The sequence below is a fragment of the Grus americana genome, chromosome 3, assembly GCF_028858705.1.
Source record: "Grus americana isolate bGruAme1 chromosome 3, bGruAme1.mat, whole genome shotgun sequence".
NCBI lineage: Eukaryota > Metazoa > Chordata > Aves > Gruiformes > Gruidae > Grus > Grus americana.
In genome coordinates this window covers 98,734,495-98,760,093 of record NC_072854.1, presented here as the reverse complement: position 1 = coordinate 98,760,093, position 25,599 = coordinate 98,734,495, and the positions used below count along the sequence as shown (strand labels likewise).

Sequence of the window (25,599 nt, the reverse complement as noted above, 5' to 3'; positions counted from 1 at the left end):
GCCTAACAGCTAAAAGGACTCCAGGAACCAAACTTGCATCTGGCCAACTTCCTCATAGGCAGGGGAGCATGGGTGCATCTAACTGTAACAGTACCATTGTTGGGACAGTTTACAATATATATCATATGAAGGAAGAATAAAGCACTTGAAAAAGATTGTCTGACTGATCAGGAGCTCCCTGGAACTATTTGAAGACTTGGAAAAAGAAGTTGCAGGTTTCTAAATCACAGTGGTTAAGCACCTTGGAAGGAGTTAATGACAAGTAGTGTCTGTGCTCTTCTTTGTGCTGTCTACCAAATAATTATTGAGTTGGGGCAGAGGAAAAGAACAACTGAAACAATTCTCAAGAGAGACACTTGAACGTGAAATTCTCTTCTCCCAGTACGTAGTATCTAGGCCTTTTTCTATGTTGTCTTACGCTGTTTTGATCCTGATTCTTAGGCATTCTTATGGGACTGGACACCTCTTACCTAATTTTTAGAAGACAGCAGCTCCTCGGAAGAATTTAACCGATGAGCTGCTCAGGCCTGGTTTCTGACCGTGGGCAGTGGCAGAACTGCGGGTGACTGAGCTGTGGCTTAACCCTCCTGGTCTGGGCGTTCCTCTGATTTCAAGCACCTAGCACAGCACTTGAGTAGAATTCAGGTGTTTAAGCACAAGTCGTCATAATAGGATTTCATCACAAATATAGTTTGAGTGGAGCCTTTATTTTAAATCCTTAAGTCTCTAAAGCTAGGAGGTATCTAATCCAGGGGTGCCTTAATTTTTATTCTGAAATTTCCATGGCTCACAATGCCTCTGGACAGATGACGAGCTGTTGATTATTCTGGACTTTGTCCTATGTGTTGCTCTGTTTTATCCACTTATCATTCAGTGTGCGATATAGAAACATTTCTGTGATACAAAGTGAATCCCTAAGTAGCACTGCAGTGGCTACCCCCAAACTGGTGGACTAAAAACATAACACTTTGGTATCCTAGATCCCGCAACCATAGATGTTGACTCAAGGAGTAGGCAATTCTGCAGACACACCAATACCAGTGATAATCAGATAAATGACTCCCTTGTTCAAAGGGAGTGTTACAGCTCCTTTTCATGTGCAATAACTCACACCCATAATAGCCTTAAGCACTGGGCTTAATTTCTGAAACTATGTCCCCTGTTATTAGGAAGATGTAGTAAAGTTCTGCTGTATGCTTTTCTAGAAAAGCTAGGGAATTTGCATTTAAGTTATAGATTAAAGCCAAGCCATCTGAGTCTTACTCACAGAAGAACGAACGCTTGAATAAAACACATATGACATCTCAGTTTAATGAGCTTTGTAGGTGACAGATACAGTAAAGAAATATTTTCTGAACTTAATTAGAATTACAAAAAAAAAAAATCAAGAAATGGTAAGTTTTTGCTTTCTCAAACACATAATTGATAATACTTGCAAACATTTAAGCAACCTGTTTTCTGATGTTAATAATGTGAAGGACAATATGTTTAAAAAATAATTAAAAAACCCAAACAACAAAACACCACCCCACAAAAAAACCAAACAAGCCAAAAACCCCTCTGGAGAGTTCCTGGAATAAAAGCAGGAAAAGATAATTTGACATTTGTAATTTCTGCAAGAAACCTCATTGTTCAAAAAGCAGCAGCACTTAGTATAAACTGATTATAATTTTCCTGTTCCCTTGTCCCCCCAACGCACTTCTAAGGCTACTTTGACTTAAGATTTCTGCTGCACAGGAGCATCCGTGACCCGGATGCTCCTGTGTTAGTCTCATTGCTGTGCTATCTTCTTGACAGTGTAGCGCATAGACAACATCCAGCATGGCACGTGTGGCGTGTTACCGATAACTGTGACCGATCCTGGATTGGTAGCTTTGTCGGATTTGGTAGTTGATAAGAAGATACCTGAAGCAACTACAGTGGTGATCTAAGTAGGGCTTGATACTGTTGCAGGTACTGCTTCCCCCTTTACTAATGCACCTTCCTCTCTTTCACAAAGCACTGAGATCCTCCAGCAGCGCAGCAGGTAGCTTGTTTTGTTTTTCTAAAGGCCCTTTTAGCCAAAGATCTCAGATCTGTGAGCTACTGCCAATTAAAGCTCCCCTACTGTGGGCTGGGTAACTAATGTTATAGCTAATTTACCACAAATGAGAAAACTGAGACAAAGATATGAAGACTGTTACCTAAGTAGACATAGCAGTATCTCTCCTATCTCCTTTTCTATGTGCAGCACAGACTTGTGTTTGAAAAGCCTTTAACTTAATCTAGATACTATCATATATATCACATAAGTAATTCTGCTACTTGGATCTGTTTTCATCTCCTTTCAGATAAGAACTATTGTTCTGTTTGTTCTTAAAAAAAATTACTGATTGTAGATTTTGCTGAAACTTTAACTACTTGGGGGGAAAAAAGTTTTAATTAGGTACAGCACTTGACTCCACTTAATTCAGTGTAATCATTGTGTTAGACTATTCAAATTTCCAGGCATACCAACTAAAAGATTATCAAGATAAGACGAGTAGGTTGAAACTTAGTTATCATCAAAGTCAACTGGCACAGGAGCTAGGTATAAGGCTGCTTGCGTTTTGGATCCTGAGCAATGCTGAGCGCGATACAGTCTTCTGCTCTCTTCCAGCAGTACCTGGAAAAATAGAGAGATAATCCAATGTGTTTGGGTGGGAAACCACACACTCAAACCAACAACTAAAACATTGATGCTACCAAAGATTAGAGGAAAACAAACTAGTTCTGATTACACTTGCTCTCTTTCCACATTGGTATATCTTGTGATATTTCAGGAACTACTCTTCACCATCGGTAATATAAACTGAACATCATGACGCTGTAGGGAAGAATGTATATCTCCTTATGGATGAACCAAGGGGGAAGGCATCTATTCTGATCTAGGAGGCGTAAGGATTGGAACAGAATTGCCTCAGTACAGATATTATTTTAATGAAATGAAATAAGTATCTATGAATTCAATAGTATTTTTCTTGTGGTCATCATTTTTGTATTAGCTGTTTCTGTGTCAGTTGCCGAGATGGCCAGAGATCAATCAGTGTGCAACAGGGATGCGTACAATAAAAGGTGCCAGCTGTATAGTTCTGATAAATGTCTCAATCCAATGCAAACTGTGCTGGCAGATCTCTGCACGTGCATCACGCCATGATTTTGAGAAATCATGCTCATTGATTGGACTGCAGGGCTGGGAATTAATTTAAGACAAGTGATTTCACAGAAGTGTTGGAAGTAATGGTGAAGGGAGGAGGTGGCTGTGTGTTGGAATCACAGGTGCAGAGAACATCTCTGTGCACAGCTGGATGGTTTCAGCTCTTTCAGCAAATGTTTTCAGTGCTGTACAAAAGGTGCAAATGTCAGCACTGCTGCTTATTAGATTTTTCCTGTAGGAAAAGAGGGCATTTTTGTCATCTGCCTATAATCTGCTGCATTGCATTACCAGTGAGTTTACATCATCTTTCATCTTCGTCATGGTGGGCACTTTATCAGCTTATGGCACTCTTCACAAGAGTTGGCAAGCACTTTCCCTTTCTGTTTTCTCTGGAAACTATTTTCACTGTGTTTTCCTTTACCTATATCATGTGTGTGTCGTGATTATGAAACAGCTGTATGCATTGTACTCTGGGAAGAGAGCTGTGTTCTTAGTCTGAACCCCAAATCTTGCTGTATTGATGTTGGTTAAGCCTAGTCTGAAGCTTAGAGGATCTGCTGTGATTGCAGATTAGTGTATTTGTGCCATCTACCTTTATGCACAGTCTTTTTCATGCTGCTTTTTCTTGGTAGTGCTTATTTTTTTCTTATCTTCCCCCCCCAACATAAGAGGTGAACTATAAGGAATGTCTGGCTTTGTTTCCTCCTGAAGACACTTCTGCCCTAAGGACTAATAGAGGCTATTGCAAATCCTGCATTCACAGACGCTGCGTTTCTGCACCAGCTGATACTCAGCCTGATGTGGACCCAATACAGAGAATTTATGTTGTTGGAAGCTGGGAATCACACACTGAACCACTGTTCATCTCTACTCACGTAGACTGCGCACGGACAAGCAGGCTGTCATCAGCAGATAGAGTCAGGGTTTTACCATCCATGGTAACAGTAGATGTGCCCTCCTGAAGGAAAAGAACAGATAAACGGCTTTTAATTTTCCATGTCCTGTCACTAGCAGAAAGAAAAAGCTGCAGGTAAGTATGGCAATCTTTCCCACTGAAAGAACCCTTCAAACCTGTTCTGTTTCATAAGGCCTAGCTAGGCATTCAGCTGATCTTCCCTGTCTGACACTATCAGCATCAATAAAAACATGCTTCATGGTTCGTTGTTCCCCATCGTAAAGCAGCAACCCATTGCCTGACTCTTGGGGGTACACTGCTACCAATCTAACCTAGCAGCCTGCAAGTTGGTACAGCTCTGGAAATTACAGAGAGAACCTCCTGGAGTACTTCAAGTTCCTCTTCTACTTTTCTGATTCCTAATATCTTTTTAAGTCTTGAAAAGCAGTTCACGAGTCAGCAGGGAGCTGACAGAAATCACAAATAGGAGTCCATCCACGCTGGAATGGACTCTTCATTATCCTCTCAAGCAGAGGAGCCAAGTTCTTGCCAGCAACAAGGGCTTGATTGCATAGGCTGTTGTAAGCCGTGGTGTAAACAAATGTCTTTCAAGATTATCATGCCTTTAATTAATATTTGATAGTTCCTGTGAATTTCAGCAGAACAGGAACTGGTAGAAGTATCTGCCTCCCAAACTGGGTGACTTGTGTAAATGAAAACTAGCTTTTCTCTGTTTTTTTTCCCTTGGGCTGCAAGTATTTCCTAGAAGTCAGTTGAATGAATGGCATCTGGATCACCTACCACTGTGCTTTAGTATAAGCAAGTTGTCAGTTAGATTTTTTTATTAGCTTAGTCTACCTGACTCCAGTTCAAATTCAGTATGAAGACAGATGCTTCAAGGCAGAAGTAATAGGTGATGCCTTTTTATCACTCAGAGGCATTCTGATGTATTTACAGGCTATTCCCTGGGTGTAGGGTATGTTAAAATCCACACCAAGACCTGATGAAGGATGCTAGTATCTCTGTCCTCAACATACAACATAAGATGACTTTTAGGGTGTCGGTAGTTTACAGTTATTTTTCATCATAGCTTAAAGCTGAAGGGTGGTGCCTGTTGGTGATCTTTTCTATGAGGAGGAAGGTAATCATTTTCATTTCTGTTGCTAGAAGGCTTTAATACTGTTCAGTCTGCTCTGAACTGAAACATGAACTCATTGGTTAACAAGTGTGAATTGTCACGTACCAGCTGCCATATCCAGATATCTGAATTCTTTTTACTTTTCTCAGTTGTTCCTGGTCCGTAAGCTATGACCTTTAAAAAAAAAAAAAACAGGGAAGAAAAGTAATGGATTCATCCTAGTGACCAAAGTGTATATATTCATTTTCCTACAGCATTTAAAACATTCTAATTTTACAGAAAAATCTTCATAGAAGATGATGTTATTTTTACAGACATTAAAATTCACATTACGTTTGGTATTCTCATATTGATTCCTACTGATAAAAAGGGAACTGATCACACCTGCCACTCCTTATGCTCTTCTGCATCCTCACTTATCTATCCTTCTGCCTCCTCCCACTCTCAGCTTTGCATCTATATCCTTCCTGCTTCTGTTCTTGGAACAGGCACTTCCTCCTCATGAACTCTGGGCCCTGTCAAGAGTCTGTGGAAGTAGAAAAGATTCTTCTATTAACATTAAAAAAGCTGCAGACTGGACCTTATTTTTCTCATTATCTGCCCTTTCTGTGTTCTCCCTGACAGTCCTGCGCTCCCTGTCACTTTGCTGTCAAATGTGTTGGATTCTTCGGAGCGTGACTCCAAGTAACCCAGGGAAAGAATATGTTTTGTAAACTACCGTGCATACGGCACACCTATCAAGTGGTGACAGCTTCCTTTACACGCCAGCTAGACTGTGTTTGACTAAACCGAGAAGTGCAATGCTTCAGCACAGCCCAGGCGCCCTGGTACCCTCCAGTTTTCCTTGTTTCCAATTTTGTAGGTAGAGGGGGGAGGAAAAAAAAGTGTATTTACACACTCGGGTTAGACTTGGCACTAAGAATGCCGTTCAAACGTATAGGGAAGCTGAACACACTTGTGAGTAGTATTTGCATCATGCTGGTGTTTCTGGTTTGGGAAATATGGGGGGGCGGGGAGTAAGGGGATGGAGAGAGCGAGCTGTTTTAATCCCAAAGGAAACAAATGGAAGTAGGTTCAGGCTGACTTTGTGAAGGGAAGTATCTGAGGAAGGAAGCCCCTGCCCTAAGCTGGTCAAATCAATGGACAAAGATGGGCACTTCCGAAGGGCAGGGCAGGCTGAGACTGAGTTGTTCTGCAGGGGTGAGTAACTTCTCTGCAGACGACACGTTCTTCCCAGGCCTGGATTCCCTCAGTCTGAGCAGTAGGCGCCTATTATCTTGTACCTTTAAAAATATCCCTCTCTTTCAGAGAAATTAGACCTCCTACCTCTGTTTCAAAGTTATCTCCAAACATACTCAAGGATTTCTTCCATTTTATTTCACCACGGTGATCGTTTAACCAGTCTTGGAAGGAAACTGTCTCCATAACAGAAGTGGAATTTAGCGGGAAAGGTGTTTCTTTCAGGAGTTCATCTGTAAGCAAGGCAGAGGCCTATCAGTGACGCTTGCTTCCCTTGATCTTTGCAAACATTTTATTGTTTACAGCTTGAAGGGTCCAAGTTACAGATATCTAGTCAAAAGTCAGTTTGTAACAGCGAACAGTGCTATGGTCATTATTAGGACTTCTTACCTGAGGTTGCAAGACGTGCGTATTATTTGTGTATCTTCATGGAGTTGCTTCTTTGAAACTGTTGTGCATCCACGCTTGTAAAAATGCAGTCAAACGGTGTGCAATAGACTACCTAGTTCTTGCTGGCATATTCTTCGTTATCTTTCAGATCAGCTTTTGCACTGGTAAAATCTGATGTATCTTTTCTGAGCCTTGCTGAGTCACCTCTTACGTATCCCCATGTAAGTGGAATTAGGCCATAGAACCAGCTTACCCTACATCTTTCAAGTAGTTAGTGCTTGCTTTTTATGTTTGTTCTGCCCCATGTGTTTTTAAACACACTGACTGCGGTGGAGCAAACTGGTTATCACAACCCTAAATTTAATAAAATGGCTTTTTTGCAGTGTTCCTAGAGTTGTAGCTGGATTTAATTTCCAGCAATTCTCCTTCATAACTGATTTGATTTAAAATAGTGGGAGGACTGAATGCAGTTTCAGTGTAGCTGGTGAAACTCAAGATTTGTGCTGTGTGTTGCTGATATATGGAATTAGCTTTAGTTAGTTACCAGCTCACAGTGCAGTACAGAGACAGCACAATCTCCTTGGAGATCCTTAGCAGTTTGTTCCGAGATCCCATAGGGGAACACCTGTAAAGTAATTTCAAGTAATAATGCCAACCAGATGAAGGCAAAACTCGCTAGATGGCTGTCTCCCAAATGCATTGAGGTAATACACCCGCAGCCAAATCTCAGTCTCTGTACTAGTAGTAGAATAGGTCTTTTTAAAATATTGGTGTATTCATTATGCAATGTTCTGGTTCTTTTTTAAAGCTGTATTTCGGGTTTTGCAGTGTTTTGAATGTATCGTTTCCGTTTTTCATGGAAAGACATTTTTTCATGCAGTCTTTGAACAACATGTGAGAAGGTCAGTGCATCCAAGGGATAGCAGTGTACTGAGTAAGCTGCTGCTGTTTAACAGATCATAAAAATCACGGAGCTTCTACATCCAACTCCAGACAATCTGGATGGGATGCTAATCCTTTTATTGTAGAAACAGGTTTTGCCATTCACATTCATTCTCTCCTATATTAAATTAAATGGAAGAAGTCAACATGTTTCTGCAAATGATTTGCCTCAGGAAATACTGAAAGCAATCTGAAGAAATCTGTAGCAAAAGAAGGAATTTTTTGTTTGAAAGCTTTTTGCCTTCAAGCTTTTTTTTTTTTAAAAAACCAGCATCCTACTTCTAAATTAACATAAATATTTAATATGCTTTTATTGAAAAGTAAACTCCTCTAGAGAAATTAAGAAGCACCGGAAGGAAAAAGAAAATCTTTACATTAGACTTATTCTAATCTGGGCCTGGAAACATTAAGATTAAGATTTTATTGTTTGATACTGCTACAAAGTAGTGTTAAGGTCATTGCTGATTTATTTTCACTGGGCAATGTGTCTGATTTTTTTCCTTAATTTTCACAGGTGCATCAAACTTGCTTTGGAAGTAATTAGGAATACTTATATATTTTGTCCTTAAATTATGGATATGCTCAACTATAGCTGTATTGGAAAGTTGTTTTTTGGCTATGGCAAGATACAAAATATTATGATATATATTCACACACAGCAGAGGAGAAGTAAGACACTTTAACAGAAGGTACTCAGTGCAATTAGTGTTCCAACACACTTTTAAATATTTTGTTTCATTAATAGTAGCAATATTTACCTTCTGAAGTAATACGAAGATGATAGAAAATTTTTGTCTGTTTTCAGAATAAAACAGGTCACTCTTGAATTTAGAAAAGCCTTTTGGAATACAGGAAAGTTCCACATTGGAAGGGCTTTCTACTATATATAGGGTAAGAGAACACATACTGAGAAGCCGTGGGCATCCTGCTCAGCTCAAGGGGATACATCTTCTCCACAGGTTAGGAATTCCAGCATCAAGCTCCCAAGTAAGTTCAGACTCCACATGCTGGAGAATGGATTACAAAAAGCTGAGTCTCCAGGGTGGGCACTGGGATGTTTTAGGCAAGCAGCACTATGAATGCTCCCCGTCAGTTGCAAGGAATTTGGGGTACAAAAAAGCCAGAGTACTTGTTTTGTGTTCTGACCTAGAAGCAACACAAAATCTAACAATGAAAAGTACCTCTAAACTTCTAAGTTTGTAGCTTAACTTCTGTCCCTCATTCCCCATAAACATAATTTTGCTATTTTCCTCTTTCTCGTGATCTCTGACTCCAGCTGTGCTGATCAACGGGGACAACAGTCAACAGTGACCTGCGCATACTTAGGGCCACTGTAAAGTGTAATACATGCTACACTTACTATGGAGCGCTGTCCTTTCTTGCTTGTGATGTGCAGGCACTTCCTAACAGTTTCATTTACTTCCCAGTAAAGGTGGACTTTATAATTTAGACTTTAAGTTCTTCAGGATGAGGGCTGTCTTTTGACACTTGTCTTGTCCGTGGACCCTGGTCTGTGATGGGGTTTTAGCTGATTACCAATTTTGATGTTAATGACACTTGCCTGGTGATAGCATAACGGGCCTTTGAAAACTGAGTCTGCACGAAGTGAACCTTTAGTGTGACTCACTATGGTGATTTGATTGCCTGTTACTGCAGAACAAATAAGAGAGCGCTGTGATGAAGTACCTGACGTATGTCTGACATTATTAATAGCCTGCTTGACTGAGTCTTCATTTAACCCTGAGACTTATCCCTTGCATGATGCCAAAAGCTGCGGGTGCCCCAGCTCTTGTGAACTTGAGCTAACGAGCTACGATGAGGAGGATCCAATATTTCGCGATCCCACACGTATCAGAGTTGAAGCCTGGTGCTTCCAAAGGAACTGAGTGTTTCTTATCAGGCTAATGGCTTGTATTCAGATATTGTTGCATATATTTCTGCTTGGTCTGTACACTGGCTTTCGACAATATCTCAGGAAGTGTGAGTTGGTGTGTTTCTGGAGTTCTTATGTTCTAGTACTACTGTGAGGCAAGGAGACAACATGTTTAATGACGGTAAAGGTAAAAATATGCCAGCAAAATGTAAGAAGATGGCAATTCTAAGCTAGTCAGCTAAAAGTCTTGCGTATGTATCTCCAAGTATTATATCACTAAGTGGAACAACAAATTTAATATTTTCTTACATGTTCAGGAGATCCATTTAAATAGTTCAATAGTAAAGTCCACTTCTGTAGATCATTTACCATTAAATATTCATATCACAGCAATGTGTTCTTTATGGGTTTTATAGCTCTCTTCAGCTTTAAATTAGAATGTGATGATATCATGTTAAGCTGAAAAATACATCGTGTTTATCGAACGAGTCTGTAAATATTTAAAAAAGGAAATTACAGGTTTTAGAGGAAGTTGATTTCAGTTAAACAACAGAGACTGGGAATACGAAGCTGTGCAAAACCAGAGAGAACAGCTTGCAAGAGAACACCCGTGACCATACAGGTAGTTACAGCCTCAGAGACTATCTAAGGAAGGAGTTTGATCTCGCTCGGAGTACTGTACTTCTGATAGCAATGAAGAGGACAGGCAAAAGAGGACTGCCACTGGCCTAGCAGGTCTGTGTGGGTGTATTTGCTCACACCAAACTCACATGTTACATGGAAGCTCCCCCTTCCCTACCCCAGTGACGTGTCTAAGCTTTCTTGTCAAGAAATCAGACTATCTCATTCTCCTAGAGTGTTTCTTGAGCCCTACCATCCCCAAGCTCTTCCATAGCTCTCTTGCAAACCTCATTTCTTCAAGATTTTTTGTAAAGGAAAAGAGAAAAAAAGCACATGAAATATAATATATTAAAATAGTGTCAATTACCAAACTGATTACATGTTGGCTTTATGAAAAACTGTATTTTTCAGTGACATGCCATCCTTCATTTCTAGGCAGCACATTCTAGACGGAACAATCTCCAAATCTTTAAATCACCTTATATGTTCTTACTAATTATGAAAACCCCTCCACCCTAAGTCACTGTGCTGCCTCAGAAACAGTCTGTCCCTGCGTGCTGAGGCCCCATCTCCATGCAAGGATGTGAGAAAGTCCCTTACAAATGGTGTCTCCCTCTGTAAAAGCAGAAGACATCTTTATCCAAAGTGAAGCAGTTAGATCCTCATTGTTTTGTTATCCTTTAAGTGAGTGTAAAATGATGCAGACTAGGGATAAGGAGCTCACAAGTTATTTTAGAATTATGTATTCATTTATTTCTCTCCACTTTCTAATCATCCCTTCCATCTTTTAGAGAATACTGTATCATAATGAATAGTTCTGATGTGACGGTTTTGCAGCATTTCATGTTTAATTGTCAAATGCCAGCAATAATATATACCCTGGGATGTTTTCCCCCAGATGTGCCTACCTAATTCCTGTGAAGTCTGCTTTATTCTCAATGTTAACAGAAATGTCAATGAGACTAGTAGGAGTTTAATACCTCTGCAAATAAAACTTGTGGACTGAGGGATGTAATTTCAGGCATCTGGGCTTGAAAAAACAAGTAGTTAGCTCATTCCATATAAAAATCCAGAGTGAAAGCACTGACGGTGACTGATTACTCTGGGGGTAGTTGGTTCATTTCACTGTTGTTGAGTATAGATGCAGAAACATTTAGCTGAAAATACAGCACTCGCTTGGTGTAATCACACATTTCCCTGTGTAACTGTATTTGTTTTTGTAGCATGCCCTGAGAATTGGCATGACTGCTAATTTATGACTTGTCCCTGTAATTATTTCTAGGCACATTTTTCTTTGTGTCATTAAATCTATGCTGGAAACTAAACAACAATTTTTTTCCCCCCCTAATTGAAACAAAGAAGTTTGAGGAAAGCTTTGAAAAAATATTTTTGTAATAAAGAAATATAGCCTCTTCAAAAGGAGATATCGCCAGCCAGAAGGAAGGGAATAAATTAGAACAACCAAATTGCAAGATTTAGGCCATAATTCTGTTTAAAGGCTCTTCATAATATAGCTAGGTCACTGTAATTAAGAATGATAAATTGTATTGAGAAATACTGACCACTGTTCCAATCCTAAAATCAGGAATCTTATTTTTTGTTTCTGAATCTGCCTTTTATATGACTGGGCATTTCGTTAACTGTCTTTGTGTGTAACTTCTGCTTCCATAGAAGAGCAATAGGATATTTCCTTATAACAAGTGTTCTGACCTCACTACATTTGTGAGACAAGGATTTGTACAGCACGTGTGAGCTATTACTACTAAATAGCCTTGAAAACACTAGTGAAAATGTCAGACTGACTCCATTAGTGAGTTTTCTGTTTCAGATGTTGCTATCTGGGGAGCATTTAGGGACATAAGGAAGAAAGAAGTTATCTTATTAGAGAAGACATACCTGCTGTGGAACTGCTCCGAGCTTTAGAGCTCTTTAAAATGTTAGATTTTTTTTTTTCCACTAAAGTCTGAACAGAAAGGAAAACAACTTTATAGGGCATTATTTCCAATTTCCCTGATAGGTTTATTATATACATTATGTACTACAGGTCAGCAGTGGCTTGGCTCCCATGGTGTGAAGCATTATGAGAGCTCCTGGAGATTACAGTTTATGTTCTGCCTCCCTTTGAGGAGGGTCAGCTGAGAATATTGTGGAAGAAGCAGAGTTCTTCCTGGAGACTTTTTGTTTGGTGACTATTGTCATTAGCAGTTCTGGGCTCTGGGAGCCTAATGAACTTCTCTGAGCATTCCTGGCTCCAGGGGATGTGCAGCCTGCAGTCCTGGGTTTCGGATGGTACATTGTAGTTTGCCATTAAAAAATTTAGTAGAAGTCTTCATATGGCAATTTATAGCAGCCATACTCCAGACATTGTAATTCTACTTTTTTTGTGTGTGTATTAAATGTTGCTGACTTAGGTTGGTTTGCCTGAGATCTTCATCTCTGGTACTGGTTATATACTCCCTGGGGACCGGTGTGGTGAGGAAAGTTGTTAAATGTGAAGGGAGGGGAAACGGATGAAGCCAGTGAGAGGTGGCATGGTTATACAGGACTGGAGGTGTATACTAGATAATTGCATTCCCTTCTTCCACCTATGTCCTCTTGGCTTCAGGAGGGCTAGGAACATGACTTGGAAGTTACTTAAAGGATTTAGGTATGTCGGGATAAAGACGAACAGTGTATTCGTGTGGGTGTCTTTCCCAGAACAGAGACAGCGAGGATGATATGAAAAAGGAGTAGATTCAAGTTGTTGATATAAGTTATAGCGACAGTGTCTCGGGGAATTGTACAATTATGGTGGGTCTCGACAGTTTAAAATGATCGGTAGGAATACTGTGCTGTCCTGGAGACCTCCCGGTGGCTGTCTGCAAAACAAATTCCCTAGAGGAACGCTCCTTAATATCGAAAAACTCATATGCTGTTTCTTTTAATACAAGTACTCAAAGCAGAAAGAAGTAGCATATGATAGAAGAGAAGGAGCAATCTATTTAGATATGCTGGAAGTCCTTAAAAGATGAGAGAAAAGAGAATCAAATATTCAGTTTTCTAAACAGCTTCATAGCAAATAAAACATTTCCAAAATCATTGTTCTTATTTGGAAAAAAAACCCACAGTGATAGTATCTTTACAATTGTTTCAATGTACCCACAACAGAAAGGCACAAATATTTATACAGTTATTTCAAGTTCAAAAGAATGGCCCTATACTTGCTGTGGTGTAAATGAAGACAGAATTTCTTCCTCTCCTTGTTGTATTTTTCTGAGGTAGCTTTAATTTACATAATATTGCCCACTAGCCAGTTATCTTTATTCTTTAGCTTTTTCTTATTTTCCGTTATTAACACTCTCCTCTTTTTTGTTCTGCTTGTTTTTATACACCAGTGAAACAAGACCGAACAGCAAATATGGTCCACAGAGGTTGCACTGGATTACCTACAGAGGATGACAGTACAGAAGCTGATTTTTATAGCGCTGAGCTCACCCTTATAACTCGTTTAATAGCACTACTGAAACCAGAAAACACTTGTTTATAGACCATGCCCTGGGCTGTATGGTGTTTCTACTCCAGCTGACTGATGAAAGCACCCAATTTTTCATACTCATTCAGATCCTTAGGCTTTGTCTGCTCTGAATCACAAACTGTGCTGTATTCTAACAATACTAACCAGATTTTAAGTCCAGACTGTAAATTACCCTAGATATACCTAGAATCGATGAAAGTTTCGCTACTTAAGTCACTGCAGGACTCGGTTTTTGTATTATATATCTGTATGTTCACTAACAATAAAGCTTTTATGGGAATTAAAATTTCATTGGTAATTAGAAATAGATTAATTTGGATAAACAAACCCCTGACATTCTACCTACACCGTTAATGTAGACCACTTTTAAACAAGCCTATCTTAGGAAAAGACTTTTCTTGCACTTTCCCCCATCAAATTTCACATAAAAGAAGCCTAGATTATTTCAGTGAGCGTTGCAGGATGAACTTTCAAACTTCTGGATACTTTTGTGAACAATGTTCAGCCGTCACTGAACTGGGGTTTGTCTGTCTGAACTCTCTTGTCCTCTTCACTGTAAAACTGGGATGAAATAGAAACTTTGAGAGAATCTTGCTTCTAGTCTGATTCAACTGAAAGTAGCAAGAGTAGTTTTGATAACTGCGATTCCTCATGTCAAAAATCGTATAAAGTAAACCAGACCAACCTATCTTGAATCTTCCGTGTTTAGACTATATCCTAATATATTCACCCTTATCGACAAAAGGAGGGGGGCATTTTCTCAGGCTTTGTTTCTACACGTGGTAACAAAAGAGGTTAGTAATTCAGTACAAAACAGTTCCCAGGAAGATGCCTCAATTAAGGATTGCATGCTATATATATATATTTCTGATTGTATTTTACCTGATGGTATTTGAGTACCTCTTCTAAAAATGTATCTTTTTAATAGCTACTGCTGCCTCTTCATATATTCTGAGTACCTTGCTTTCAGAGGGACTTGCCCTAGTGTTGGCTGAGCCAGAAACTATAAATAAATCAAGAAAAAGTCTGGGGTTTTGGGTTTGGTGGCTTGGTGGTTTTGTATATGTGGTGGTTTTTTAAAGCAATTGGAGCTTGATTGATTCCATTTATAGCTTTCCTCTAAGAGTGAGCTGCAATCAAGGGTTTCTTTCAAGATGTTTTTCTTCAATTTTATTCCATTTCTCTCTAAAAAAGGGGAGGCACTAGCTCAGGCTTATGTGGAGATGAACCTGAGAGTGCTTCAGCTGGCACTCTTAAACTGAGAGGATTCTGGATTTTCAGAAGAGAAACTGAAAGAAAAGGCTGAAACCCAGCCCTCAGCATAGGCCAGCTCAAATCTCATTAAAATGTCTTGAGTGAAACATCATGAGAAACCAGTGGTAGCTTGTTATACTTTGCAAATGTCATGCTGGTTGTTGAATTGGGCTTCTTAAGGGAAAAAGAGAGATGCTGAGGGAATAAATCCAAGGCATTATTTCTCTATCGGTTGGATGTGCCTCCAGAAGGATCATATCACCAGCTTACTCATATCTCAGTCCAAACTTTGTTTGACTTGATTTTATTTTTTTAACACAAGTCTCACTGACAATTACAGGAGCTTCTAGCTAAAACTTCTGTAACTAAAAATCTGGGGCATTTTCCTCATGTATAGGACATCACTGAAACTTTGAGCTTCTTTTGTCCATGAGAACTGAAAATTGGAAAACTGGAGCTGTTCCCCAGGCTGAAAGCCTGCCATGTAATTTTGTTGACTGCTTTTTGCTTATAGCAAGAGTTAAGATGAGCATTTCAAATATTTTGTTGTCTTGACTTAGCAGCTAATCCAAGAGAATAAGCCATTCAGGGGAAAAAGATGTATTGAGCTTTGAGCAAAATAACTACATTTACTTGCTTTATTTTTTTTTGTCTTGAAAAAAATTTTTTTAAGCTTTAATCGAAGTCTTGCATCTCTTTTGGCCGTTTTATAGCTTTTGAATAAATTACAAGGAAAAAGCTTCTGTACTGAATTTATCAATAGCAATTTCTCAGAGTTCTGTATTTAAAAAAAAGTGTCAAGATGTATCATAGCTTCTGATTGATTGTCAGGTTTGTTCTTTAGCTCTAGTCTTCTGCAAAAATATAAATCTTTAATGTTCTTTTTTTCCTGCACTGATATAATTAATTTGTTACTCACATAGAAGCTCTTAGCTCAGACTGAGGTGAGGGATGCTTATTGGAAATCACTGTATTGAACAAGGATAGTGTGTGTGAGATATTTTTTTTATTACAGCAGCATCTAGAGGCTTCATCTGAAATTATATTTCCTCTGCTAGACATCATATGAACACACAGGGAGAGACAGTACCTGTCCTACCTACCCCCCCAACTGCAAAAAACCAAAACCAACTCCCCTGCCAAAAACAAACAAAGAACTCAAAACAAACCCCCCCCCACAAAACCCCAAAAGCAACCACAGTTCCAACACCTGAATGTGTCATACAGGTGACACACTCAAATTAAACACATTTTGATCATGCATATAAAGAAAAGTAAGATCTTGGAGACGACAACATTTTGTTTGTAAGAAACACACGGCCTTTTTCTGAGAAGTACACTTCCTAGCCAGTCAAAGAGCCAATGCCAAAACCCGGTTCAGCTGCAAGGCCTTTCAGGCAGGGTTTGACTGGCCTACCATTTCCTAATTGCAAGGGCTCGTAAGGTCGCTATCTCCCATACATAGTATTCTTCTGTGAACTTTTCATTTTGGTGACGATGATTTAGTCAACTATTTTTAAGAAAGCTGATGTTAATGCAAAGAAGATCTTTCATTGATTTTAGGATTTGAGTAAGAACTTTTGTTCCATTATTGATTGAGATGGCAGGCAGTGACATTTTTATGGTGGCTATCAAGCTGAGATATGGGATAGATGTGGAAATAACGTTTCACTAGAACTTTTGTCTCTAATAGAGTAATTCATAAAAATAATTTCATCTTACTTAAGACATTCAGGAATGAACATGGAGATTAAGGACAACTGGTTCCAAAGACTTCTTACAGAGGGCAGCTAAAATTTATCTTTAACTTGTGACAAGAGCTATGGAATTTAAGTTATGGGTGTGACTGAAGGATGACACTCAAGTTTGTCACGTAGCTGTAAGAGTAGCGTAGCTGGGTATTACGGCTGTGCATGTGTGCACATGCAGTGTGCCTGAGCCATAGATTTCCTGGTTGGTGCAGAACATCCCCCAGTCAATAATCTGCATAGATGAGACAATAGGGTGAAGTTGAGCAATGAGATTGACTGAGCTGGTGACCTTCACAACAGCATTTGGCTAACTGGTGCAGGAACTCTCCAGGTGGGAATCTCAGGCTGTCCAGAGGTCCCACAGGCAGCTCCTGCTGTCCTTACATTGATTTGTACTTTTCCATGTGTCGATTAAGATCCTGGCAATGTCATGGAGACCCTCCAGGTAGTTCCTGCAGCAGAACTGACCAGGTTGCACCTAACTAAAACACTTGGAAATAGTCCTTAGAAACAGTTCCTGCAGGTGCAGAAATGGTCACAGTGTAGTTTTTTGTACATAGTTCAGACAGGTGGGCGATATTTGGCACATAATTTATGTTAAACAATAGCAACGAATCATGCACATGCTGGATGTTCGTGTAGAGCTGTGGGCCAACAGGACTAAGATTTCAGCAAAACAAGTTTCCCACTGAAGATGCTGTTGCAAGTGTCCTTGCAACAGAGACTTGGGTTGCCATACAGAAAGGAAACCTCATGATTGACAGATCTGATTCCTAAAGATACTAATAAATCAGTTTTCTTTAACAGTCACTTTATGTCCTATGTCTCTGTCCAACAGACTCAAGAGAGGAGTTACAACTTGAGTATCTGCTCCAGTGTGGAAGTTGCAATCCAGAGAGGCAAAATAAAAAGTGGGGCAAGAGAGCATGGAAATAAAATGTTTAACGGATCAGACCCTACATGAACTAAAAGTGTCTTTTTCTAGGTGTCCTTATTTCCTGAGAGTAGATCACAGTGTGTAGTTATAGGTAAAGGAGTACAAGCAGGTATAGAGTGTGTACATTCACCTCACAAAAATCTCATTCTGCACAGTCAGAAATCAAATTTTGTTAGTATAAGACTTGAATGGCATGCAAGGATAGAGATATTGAGATTTCATACTGTACAGTTACCTGATAGGTCATTATGATGCCATCACATGAACAACCAAGATGCTGTTGGCAATCATGTATACGGATTTTTTTGTGGTTGGAGTAATGAAAGGAATTACTTCCCAAAGTAACTTTAATTTACATAAAATTACTAAGTTTCTGTTTTCTTTTCTGATTATGTGGACAGAATCATTACTGTTCAATCAGATACAATAATTGTTCTAATTCTGAAATCAATTTGCATTACCTGGATTTGGTTTTCCAGTTTTATATTGTCTTGAATTGAAAAACCTGGAATAATAAACATTTAAACAATAGTAAAAAGTCATGGTCATGTTCTGCAGGCTAGCAAAAACTGGGTAGTAATACTGGCCATTAAGCTTTGTGCTGAGAATGGATGTGCCAGATCCTCAGCTACTATCACGTGCATTCAACAGGACTATACCTATTTTATTGACAGACAGTTTGTCTGAAAGTCCTCTAAAATTCAGGTCACTAAACAATTTCCTTGTTCACCTTTAGCAACCATTTAACAAATTGATTAGTTAATTGATGACATTCACACATTTCCTAGAAAGCAGCTCTCTACCAAATTTGCCACAGTCCTGATTAGCCATGAATAATATCGATTAAAAGTACTTAGATTAAAGCAAGAGTGAAAGAAGCCCTAAGCCGAATTAGTGTTCTACCTAGTAAACCTAGCATCGATTCCCTGTTAATTTTTCATTCCATTCTTCTTGCACTTAGCAGCAATGTGCTTTTACTTGTTCAAAAAGTATGTGAGAAACACTTGATTTTCTTTTATTTTTTTGAATCTGATTTAATGAGTTTGAGGTACACAAGATATGATGAAAAATTTGTGGACCAGCAATTAACTTTTAACAAGTCTATGTAAAATGCAGCATAAATAGAAAATTAACTATGTAAGTCACAGACTGATCTGTTAGATCATTTTAACTGTTCTTTTAAAATTGACACAGAAAAAGCTTACTCTTGAATTATTGGTGTAAGTTGAGTGCCGAGATTTTCACAGTGAAACCATTTTTCAAAGAGGACGTTAGTTGATTCTCCAACATAGTATCTGCCAAAGTAACAACATTAGTCAATCCTTTTATTAACTAGCTGATCAGGCAGTTTCACTCTTTTCAAGAAAATAGCTCCTCGATGGTGTGTAAGAACACGTTATTCTCAAGCCTGATGTACTTTATTCCCAAGAGTGGTTATTTAAGGAAGCTTTCGGTTTCCCTGTGAGCTGCTTTGGGGGGTTGGCGCTCGCGCTCCTGTCGAGGGCCTTGTAGTTCTGCTGATTGACCACAGATAAGTCACCAAATTCCTTTAGCAAACTTCCCAGATTTAATCCTGGGAATGATTGGTGCCATAGTCCCTCGGGACCAATAACTCTCCCTTTGGATGTAGTTACTTCAAAAATAAGTGGCCCCAAATACTATTTCCAGTAACTGCTTCCAAGCGGCTATGAGATAAATGCTCATATTTACGAAAGTCAGCTTGCTTATTGCCCATGCATGGACTGATAAGAAAAAAACGTGGCTTATGGACTTGTTTGCAAAAAATAGATGATTATCAGCTGCATAAATTTGGGAAGTGTCATTTAGCTCACCCCTCTGAAGAGGATCTTAGTGCTTCCCTTGCATTATTTCATGTCTTAAACAAATAAATTGTGCTGAGATCAACAGGTCAAGGTTGCTGTAATCTATGGAATGGCAAATTTAGAATTGACCTACAGATTTAAAATAGGCTGCACGGGCTGGCAAGGGAGTGATGTTCCAGTACGGTCGCTCATATCGTGACTGGCTGTGAATAGGTCCTGCGTGTCCTTTGGGTTAAAGTCACTGGAATGTGTGTTTGAGGAGGGAAACAAGGCTTACATAATTATACCGTGCATATTGGTGTATTAATGTCTGCCTTATCTATCTATATGCATAAGAGCTCTCTGGCTCCTCAGGTTTTGCAAAAACAGGGTATTTGGAAGAGAATAGCATTATTAATCCCTCCAGTATGGAAAAGGTGTGCTACGAGCACAAATCTTGAACCGGGAGAATCTATAGAGAAGGGAGATGTTGCAAATGTCTCCGTTGGGAAAAGGCTTTGCACCTGGGAAGGATTTTGCACTTTACTAGGTGTTAAAGAATACAACCACACAAATAACATCAAACTTAGTTGTTTCTGTACTTGTTTGCCATAGGATTAATATTAGCTAGTGCATTTTTCTTGTAGTATAACGCATGGAATCATTACTTAGGCTGAAACGCTGCGGCAGGCTACTTATTCTTCACTTGTACAATAATTGGCATGCTGGGGGCTCTGATTTATGACTGAGGCTTGTAGGCATGATAAATAATGGAGCATTAATGTAATATTAGACCTTGAGTCAGCGTACTTCAAAGTTTATTATGACTTCCTCTTGTACAGTCTTTGCTGCAGGTGGCTGGGAGTGAAAAAAAGTTTGAGAAGATTAGAGGTTCTGGTTGTAAATCCCCATCTCTCCCAGGAGCACACAGAGAGACAATGTGGGTTCAAAAGAATTACATGATTGTTCACTTCCAAAACCTCAGGTGTCTTTGTTCATCACGTCAGTGTGAAAACAAGAGCACTAAAAACCTCTAAGTGGTTTATTTTCAGGCACCTGATTAGATATTTTCAATTAAGAGTGTGCTTTGTTAATCTGAGTAATTTTTTTTCCACCTGCAAGCCATATGGTAGCATTTAGTTTAATTTCTCCACAAAAGCATGACTATACTAGAGTGCAAATCTCTAGATTTACCTGGGATCCCTAAAAAGCATTCAGCATCTCTCTAACCCATATCATTCACAGCCTTCATGTATGAGGTAGGTTATTTTATTTAAAGTTACCTAAAGCTACTTATGTGCCTTTATTGCAAATAAACATTGTTATCTGAATCACTGGCCAGTTGTTCCTAGCTCAAAATATCTTTTTAATAATGCAAATGCTCACAATCCACAGACCTGCAATGAAAGTTAAAAAAGGGACAAGTGTTTTAAATTAACTGGCTTTGTCTGTAGCTTGGAATCCAATCAGGTCTTTTTTTGAATGGTCCCTTTCTTACTTTCTTCTTTCTTTCTTTCTTCAGCCTTTTTTGTTTGAATGAAAAAGTGTATCTTTCTAGTTTCACATATTCGCAATCTGCCTGCTGTGACACCGCCTATGCAACAATCAAAACTGTAGGCAAAAGGACAGAAACAGTACCTTACAGATGATATTACCACAGTTTTAAATCTTTAGATTACATGAATTAGGTGTAAACTCTCTTTGGTCAGTCATAGCTGGTTAACATCAAAACAGCTTTTCTAACTTGGCCACTGTTGCTGCTGTGACTTGCTGCCTTAGACTTACAAATTCTGTATGACCACAGGACAAGGCTTAGTCCTGCTCCCACTAGAAATACAAAGTAAACCTCTCATTTCTTTGAAGGTGCTGTTCTCATAAGGCAATAAAAGCTAAGCAGAGGTGTGTACAACATAGAGGGGTTAAGAAAATTGACTTTTGTTTCCACTTCCTACACTTTTGCCAAGAAAGCTCCTCTTCATCTTTTTGCTTGCAGTGCTTACAAAGGAATTAATGTTCTGCTTGCCAGAATTGATAAAAAAATCTTTTTTGATTTGTGTTTTTAGAACTCTCATATTTTAAAACCTAAGGCAATAGCAGTAGGCAATATAGAAGTAGATAGCTATAACCACAACATGCATTTAAGACGCTTCAAAGTGTTCCTTGTTTAACTAAATCAAATGCAAAATGAGATGTCTGTTTATGTGTGTATAGATAAATAGGCATGTGGATAAAATTAGTACAGAATTGCCAGGGCAAATCTGATAAATTATCAGGAAAGTAAAATACAGTATTGTATTGACATGAGAAATTAGTTTATATTACAAATCCTAACAGATTAGCCAACAGTTTATACTTCACCTGAGCCCATCAATTTCTGTCTTTAACCTTTCCCTCTCAATCACAAGACCCACAGTGTTTGCGTATCTCTGAGGAGAATGAGGTATCCTAGCAGGTAGGAGGAACATCTGTTCAAAGAAATGGGAAAGCATCAGCGTCAGGCAGCCTTTGTTCTTTGTGTTGCCCTTCCCCTGCCCCCTAATCTGCAAAATCCTCTGCTCCTCGCCCCACTTTTCCCCTACTCTTTGTTGCTCCTGTGTTGCTCCTTGGCAGCTGCACCCACTTTGGTACCAACAGCCCAGCAGATACCGCTTCTTGCTTTGTCAGTGAATGATGACCATTGACTCTGCCATCAGCACTGCCTCTATGGCAGCCAGGTGCTCTCCTCCTGGTTTGATCATCATTGCTAGACACAATTGAAATTAAAATCTAACCCGTTACTCATCTGGAATTTATAAATTTACTGCAATTTCTGACTAGCAGAAATGGAAATAAAAAGCAAGCTTGTTGTCAGCTCAAGAAAATGTCTAAACTAATTAACCACATGTATCCCTCCAACACAGTAAGCACCTATGATTGCATGATGAGGAGTGTTATTCTTTCCGGAAATAATTAACAAATATGAGGGGCTACTTACTTACAAGTGAATAAGCAACATCTGATCGGGAGAAGTCTATTACTGAAGTTTGAGAATACACCTTTTTCTAGCAGCTATCTGACTACGTAGGAAGGTGGTAAGCCTGTACTGTTCTTCAGTGCTACAGATTTCTTGGCCAAGTTTGGGCGAGTCATTAAAATTTCTGTGCCTGCAAAGCCGCACTAATGATAGTGCCTCCCCAGGACCGGTGTCAGTCTTCCCGCTAAGGATATTGTGTGCGCCTTTTCATTAATGCTTCTGGTACGTGCCAAGATCTCAGCTGGATGTACTTCTCCAGTGTGAAGTCTATTATCAGAATCTCACCGTCTATAGGTTTGAAAATGTAGATCTGCTTCTTCATTGAAAATGTCATAATACTTTTAATGACATCAAGCTATTGGGTCTCATATATGTCTTCCATTTTAAAGGCTGGCCCCACTGGATCTAATAATCCTTTCAAAGACTGCGAGCAGTTCAAGCTTGTGACGATAATAACGAGTGGCAGTTGTGGCACATCTAATAACTTGTAGTAACACCAAGTAAAACGTCTGGTCGCGCTGTCATCAAGAGCACTGCCATCTATGCTTTAGCAAGGCCACTACTCTAAGGAAAAACAACTGAGTGCAGCCGGATATGTTTTATCCATAAATTGCTCTCCTAAAACTGTTCTCCTGTTGTGATGGTTGTGAAGTCTAGCTGTGAGAACTAAAGAAGGCTGAAAATAGCGGAATCTCTTAACTTTCTAAGTTCTATGCAGTTTGCTTAATGGCGCGTTTGGGTGGGTGGGCAGTATGTACCTGACAATGTGTAAATAAACGACTGATCCACTTGAATTCACACGGCAGATTCCGTGCCATGCAGGGGAATAAGAACTCCTCTCGGTATAGTCCTGACTATCTGGATTGGTATCCCAAATGCCCAGAGATTTTTATCTGTTACTGAAATCACAAAATGTTGAACACAGTGTATTGTAGTTTGCCATTAATTACATGGAATTTGTTATACTGCGTTCAAGATTTTTAAATTATTTTTTTTTAATCCTGATGTCATCTCTTGCACAGCAGGGATAAATTGATTTTTAAATACTCGATAAACTATTCATTTAACATACCTCTGTACAACAATAACATAAAACCAACTCTCTTTTACCTCCCCTTCTCGGATGACGATGTCTTTTGGTTTCCCATTTTCAATTATCTTCAAACACATATCTCCTTTAACCTGGTAAAAAAGCTGAGGGAATAGGAAAATAACATTAAGACCACTACTCCAAAACATTCTGTGCATCACTTTCTGTATATAAAGGATACACATACAAATACATTCAATCTGTAATTGCAAATATTTACAGGTTTTTTTCTCACAATAAATGACAGACTTCCAACCTTTGCTGCTTTTGAAAATGTTACTAAATGTGTATTATTTCCATTATCTTACATAGATTGTCAAATGTATCTACGAATATCTGCTTATAGAGCTATTCTGTGGACCCAGTGGAATTCCATTGTGTTGTTTTTACTCCTGGGAATTTGTAGTGCTGGGACGTCATGGTTCAGACATCCATTAATTACACCGTATACAAAGCTTCGTTTCAGATGTAGCAGGGTCTTCGCTATTACATTGAGTCAAATTAAATGTCACTTTTGCAAATAAGCTCCAAATAAGCAGGCACAGGTTTCTTGGGTGTGTTTTTTCATTTTTAATGGAGATTTCTGATATGGGAATAATTGCCCATTTGGAAGCGGTTCGGCTTTATTTCTGTCGATACCCTCAAAGCCCAGCAACGTCTGCTCCTCTTCCTACTGTGTGTGTAAAAGGATTACATTCGTAGCGTGTATAAGGATAGAACCACTGAACCCGTAATTCTGTCTTCAGTGACTTTTCCACAGCTCTGTTTTCAGAGTAGCTTCGGGGGTGCTCTGAGGTGCTCAGACCTAGCCTTGTGTTTCATGGCAGAACTGTGCTATGATCTGTAAGCAGGTGTCTCTTTGACCTGGAATAATGGGCAGATTTTTCCTCGTTTTATATAATACAGAGCAATAATGCTTCAAAAAGTCCACTTCAATTTTTTGTCGCGCTCTGCCAAGCTTCTACATGCTTTCTGTGTTTTGTCTGACATATCTAGAAACCAAACAGATCAATTCATATAATTGCAGCTGAAATTGTCTGAAACCTGATTAAAAGTAAGAACTGTAATGACAATCATTTTATTTATAGTAATTCACCACAATTTTAGAAAAATGGAAAATAAATAGGGGAAAGAAGAAAATGCCAAAGAATATAAAAACCCCCAACTAAACCTTTTCCAACACTAGAAAAGCTTAATCAATTTTTTGAATCAGGATTATTTCCAAAACGGTGTTGAAATATTAATACATGTCCCTGAGAATTCAAGAAACATCTTTATGAACATAACAATAAATATGCTGCCAAGGGAATGAAACAGTAGGGAGAACTGAAGATGTACTGGAAAAGAGCTCATGCTGAGAGCTCTCACACGAGTGAAAAGTTCACTGTGTGCCGGGGACATCACCATGGATAAATTATAGCTCTTGTCTAGATGGCCACAGTGTCAGGCTACTTGTCCTCCTTGCACTCCATTTCCCCATGTTCTTTTCCTGTCATTTTCTTTGGTGTTACTGAATGACCGCACAAAATGCTGTAGTAGCCCTCATTACAGAGCACATCGGGCAAGGCTAACTGCTCATTGTACAACCTGAAGTGATTTGTGTGGGGAAATGATCTCTCCTTCATTTCAAAAAAGACTCATCTAAGACCTTAAGATCCTGATGGATTATCATGCAGGCCATTGGTGGTATGGCACTGGTAATGCTGAAACTGAAAGATCCTTTTTGAAATGTTGAGCTTTGGAGTGTTATCTTCCCTATAACTACTGGGGAGCTACTACTGAACACATCCACAGGACTTGTAGATGAGGCAAAGGACAACAGAGGCAGAGTTTTATTCTGGTTGTGACCATGAATCACACGGCTAAGCAAACTTTCTGGTAATTAAATACTAAAGGGGGGAAAGGGGCCATCCAGTTCAGTAGTCAAGCATCACAGTCATAAGGAAAGATTCTGAATTTGGAATT

At 39.1% G+C, this 25,599-nt stretch overlaps 1 protein-coding gene across 1 annotated transcript in view; it reads right to left on the bottom strand.

Moving 5' to 3' along the window:
• Window positions 1-1,286: 1,286 nt before the first annotated feature.
• The window catches only part of HAAO (3-hydroxyanthranilate 3,4-dioxygenase), a 37,964-nt gene continuing 13,651 nt past the window's right edge, over window positions 1,287-25,599 (bottom strand). Inside the window, exons 3-10 of the mRNA XM_054821249.1 lie at window positions 23,655-23,738; window positions 21,890-21,996; window positions 18,935-19,024; window positions 18,191-18,234; window positions 6,535-6,680; window positions 5,314-5,382; window positions 4,051-4,133; window positions 1,287-2,644 (exon numbers count right to left, since the gene is read on the bottom strand). Coding sequence (XP_054677224.1) covers window positions 2,566-2,644; window positions 4,051-4,133; window positions 5,314-5,382; window positions 6,535-6,680; window positions 18,191-18,234; window positions 18,935-19,024; window positions 21,890-21,996; window positions 23,655-23,738 — 702 coding nt within the window. The 3' untranslated portion in view covers window positions 1,287-2,565. The remainder of the gene's footprint in view (window positions 2,645-4,050; window positions 4,134-5,313; window positions 5,383-6,534; window positions 6,681-18,190; window positions 18,235-18,934; window positions 19,025-21,889; window positions 21,997-23,654; window positions 23,739-25,599) is intronic.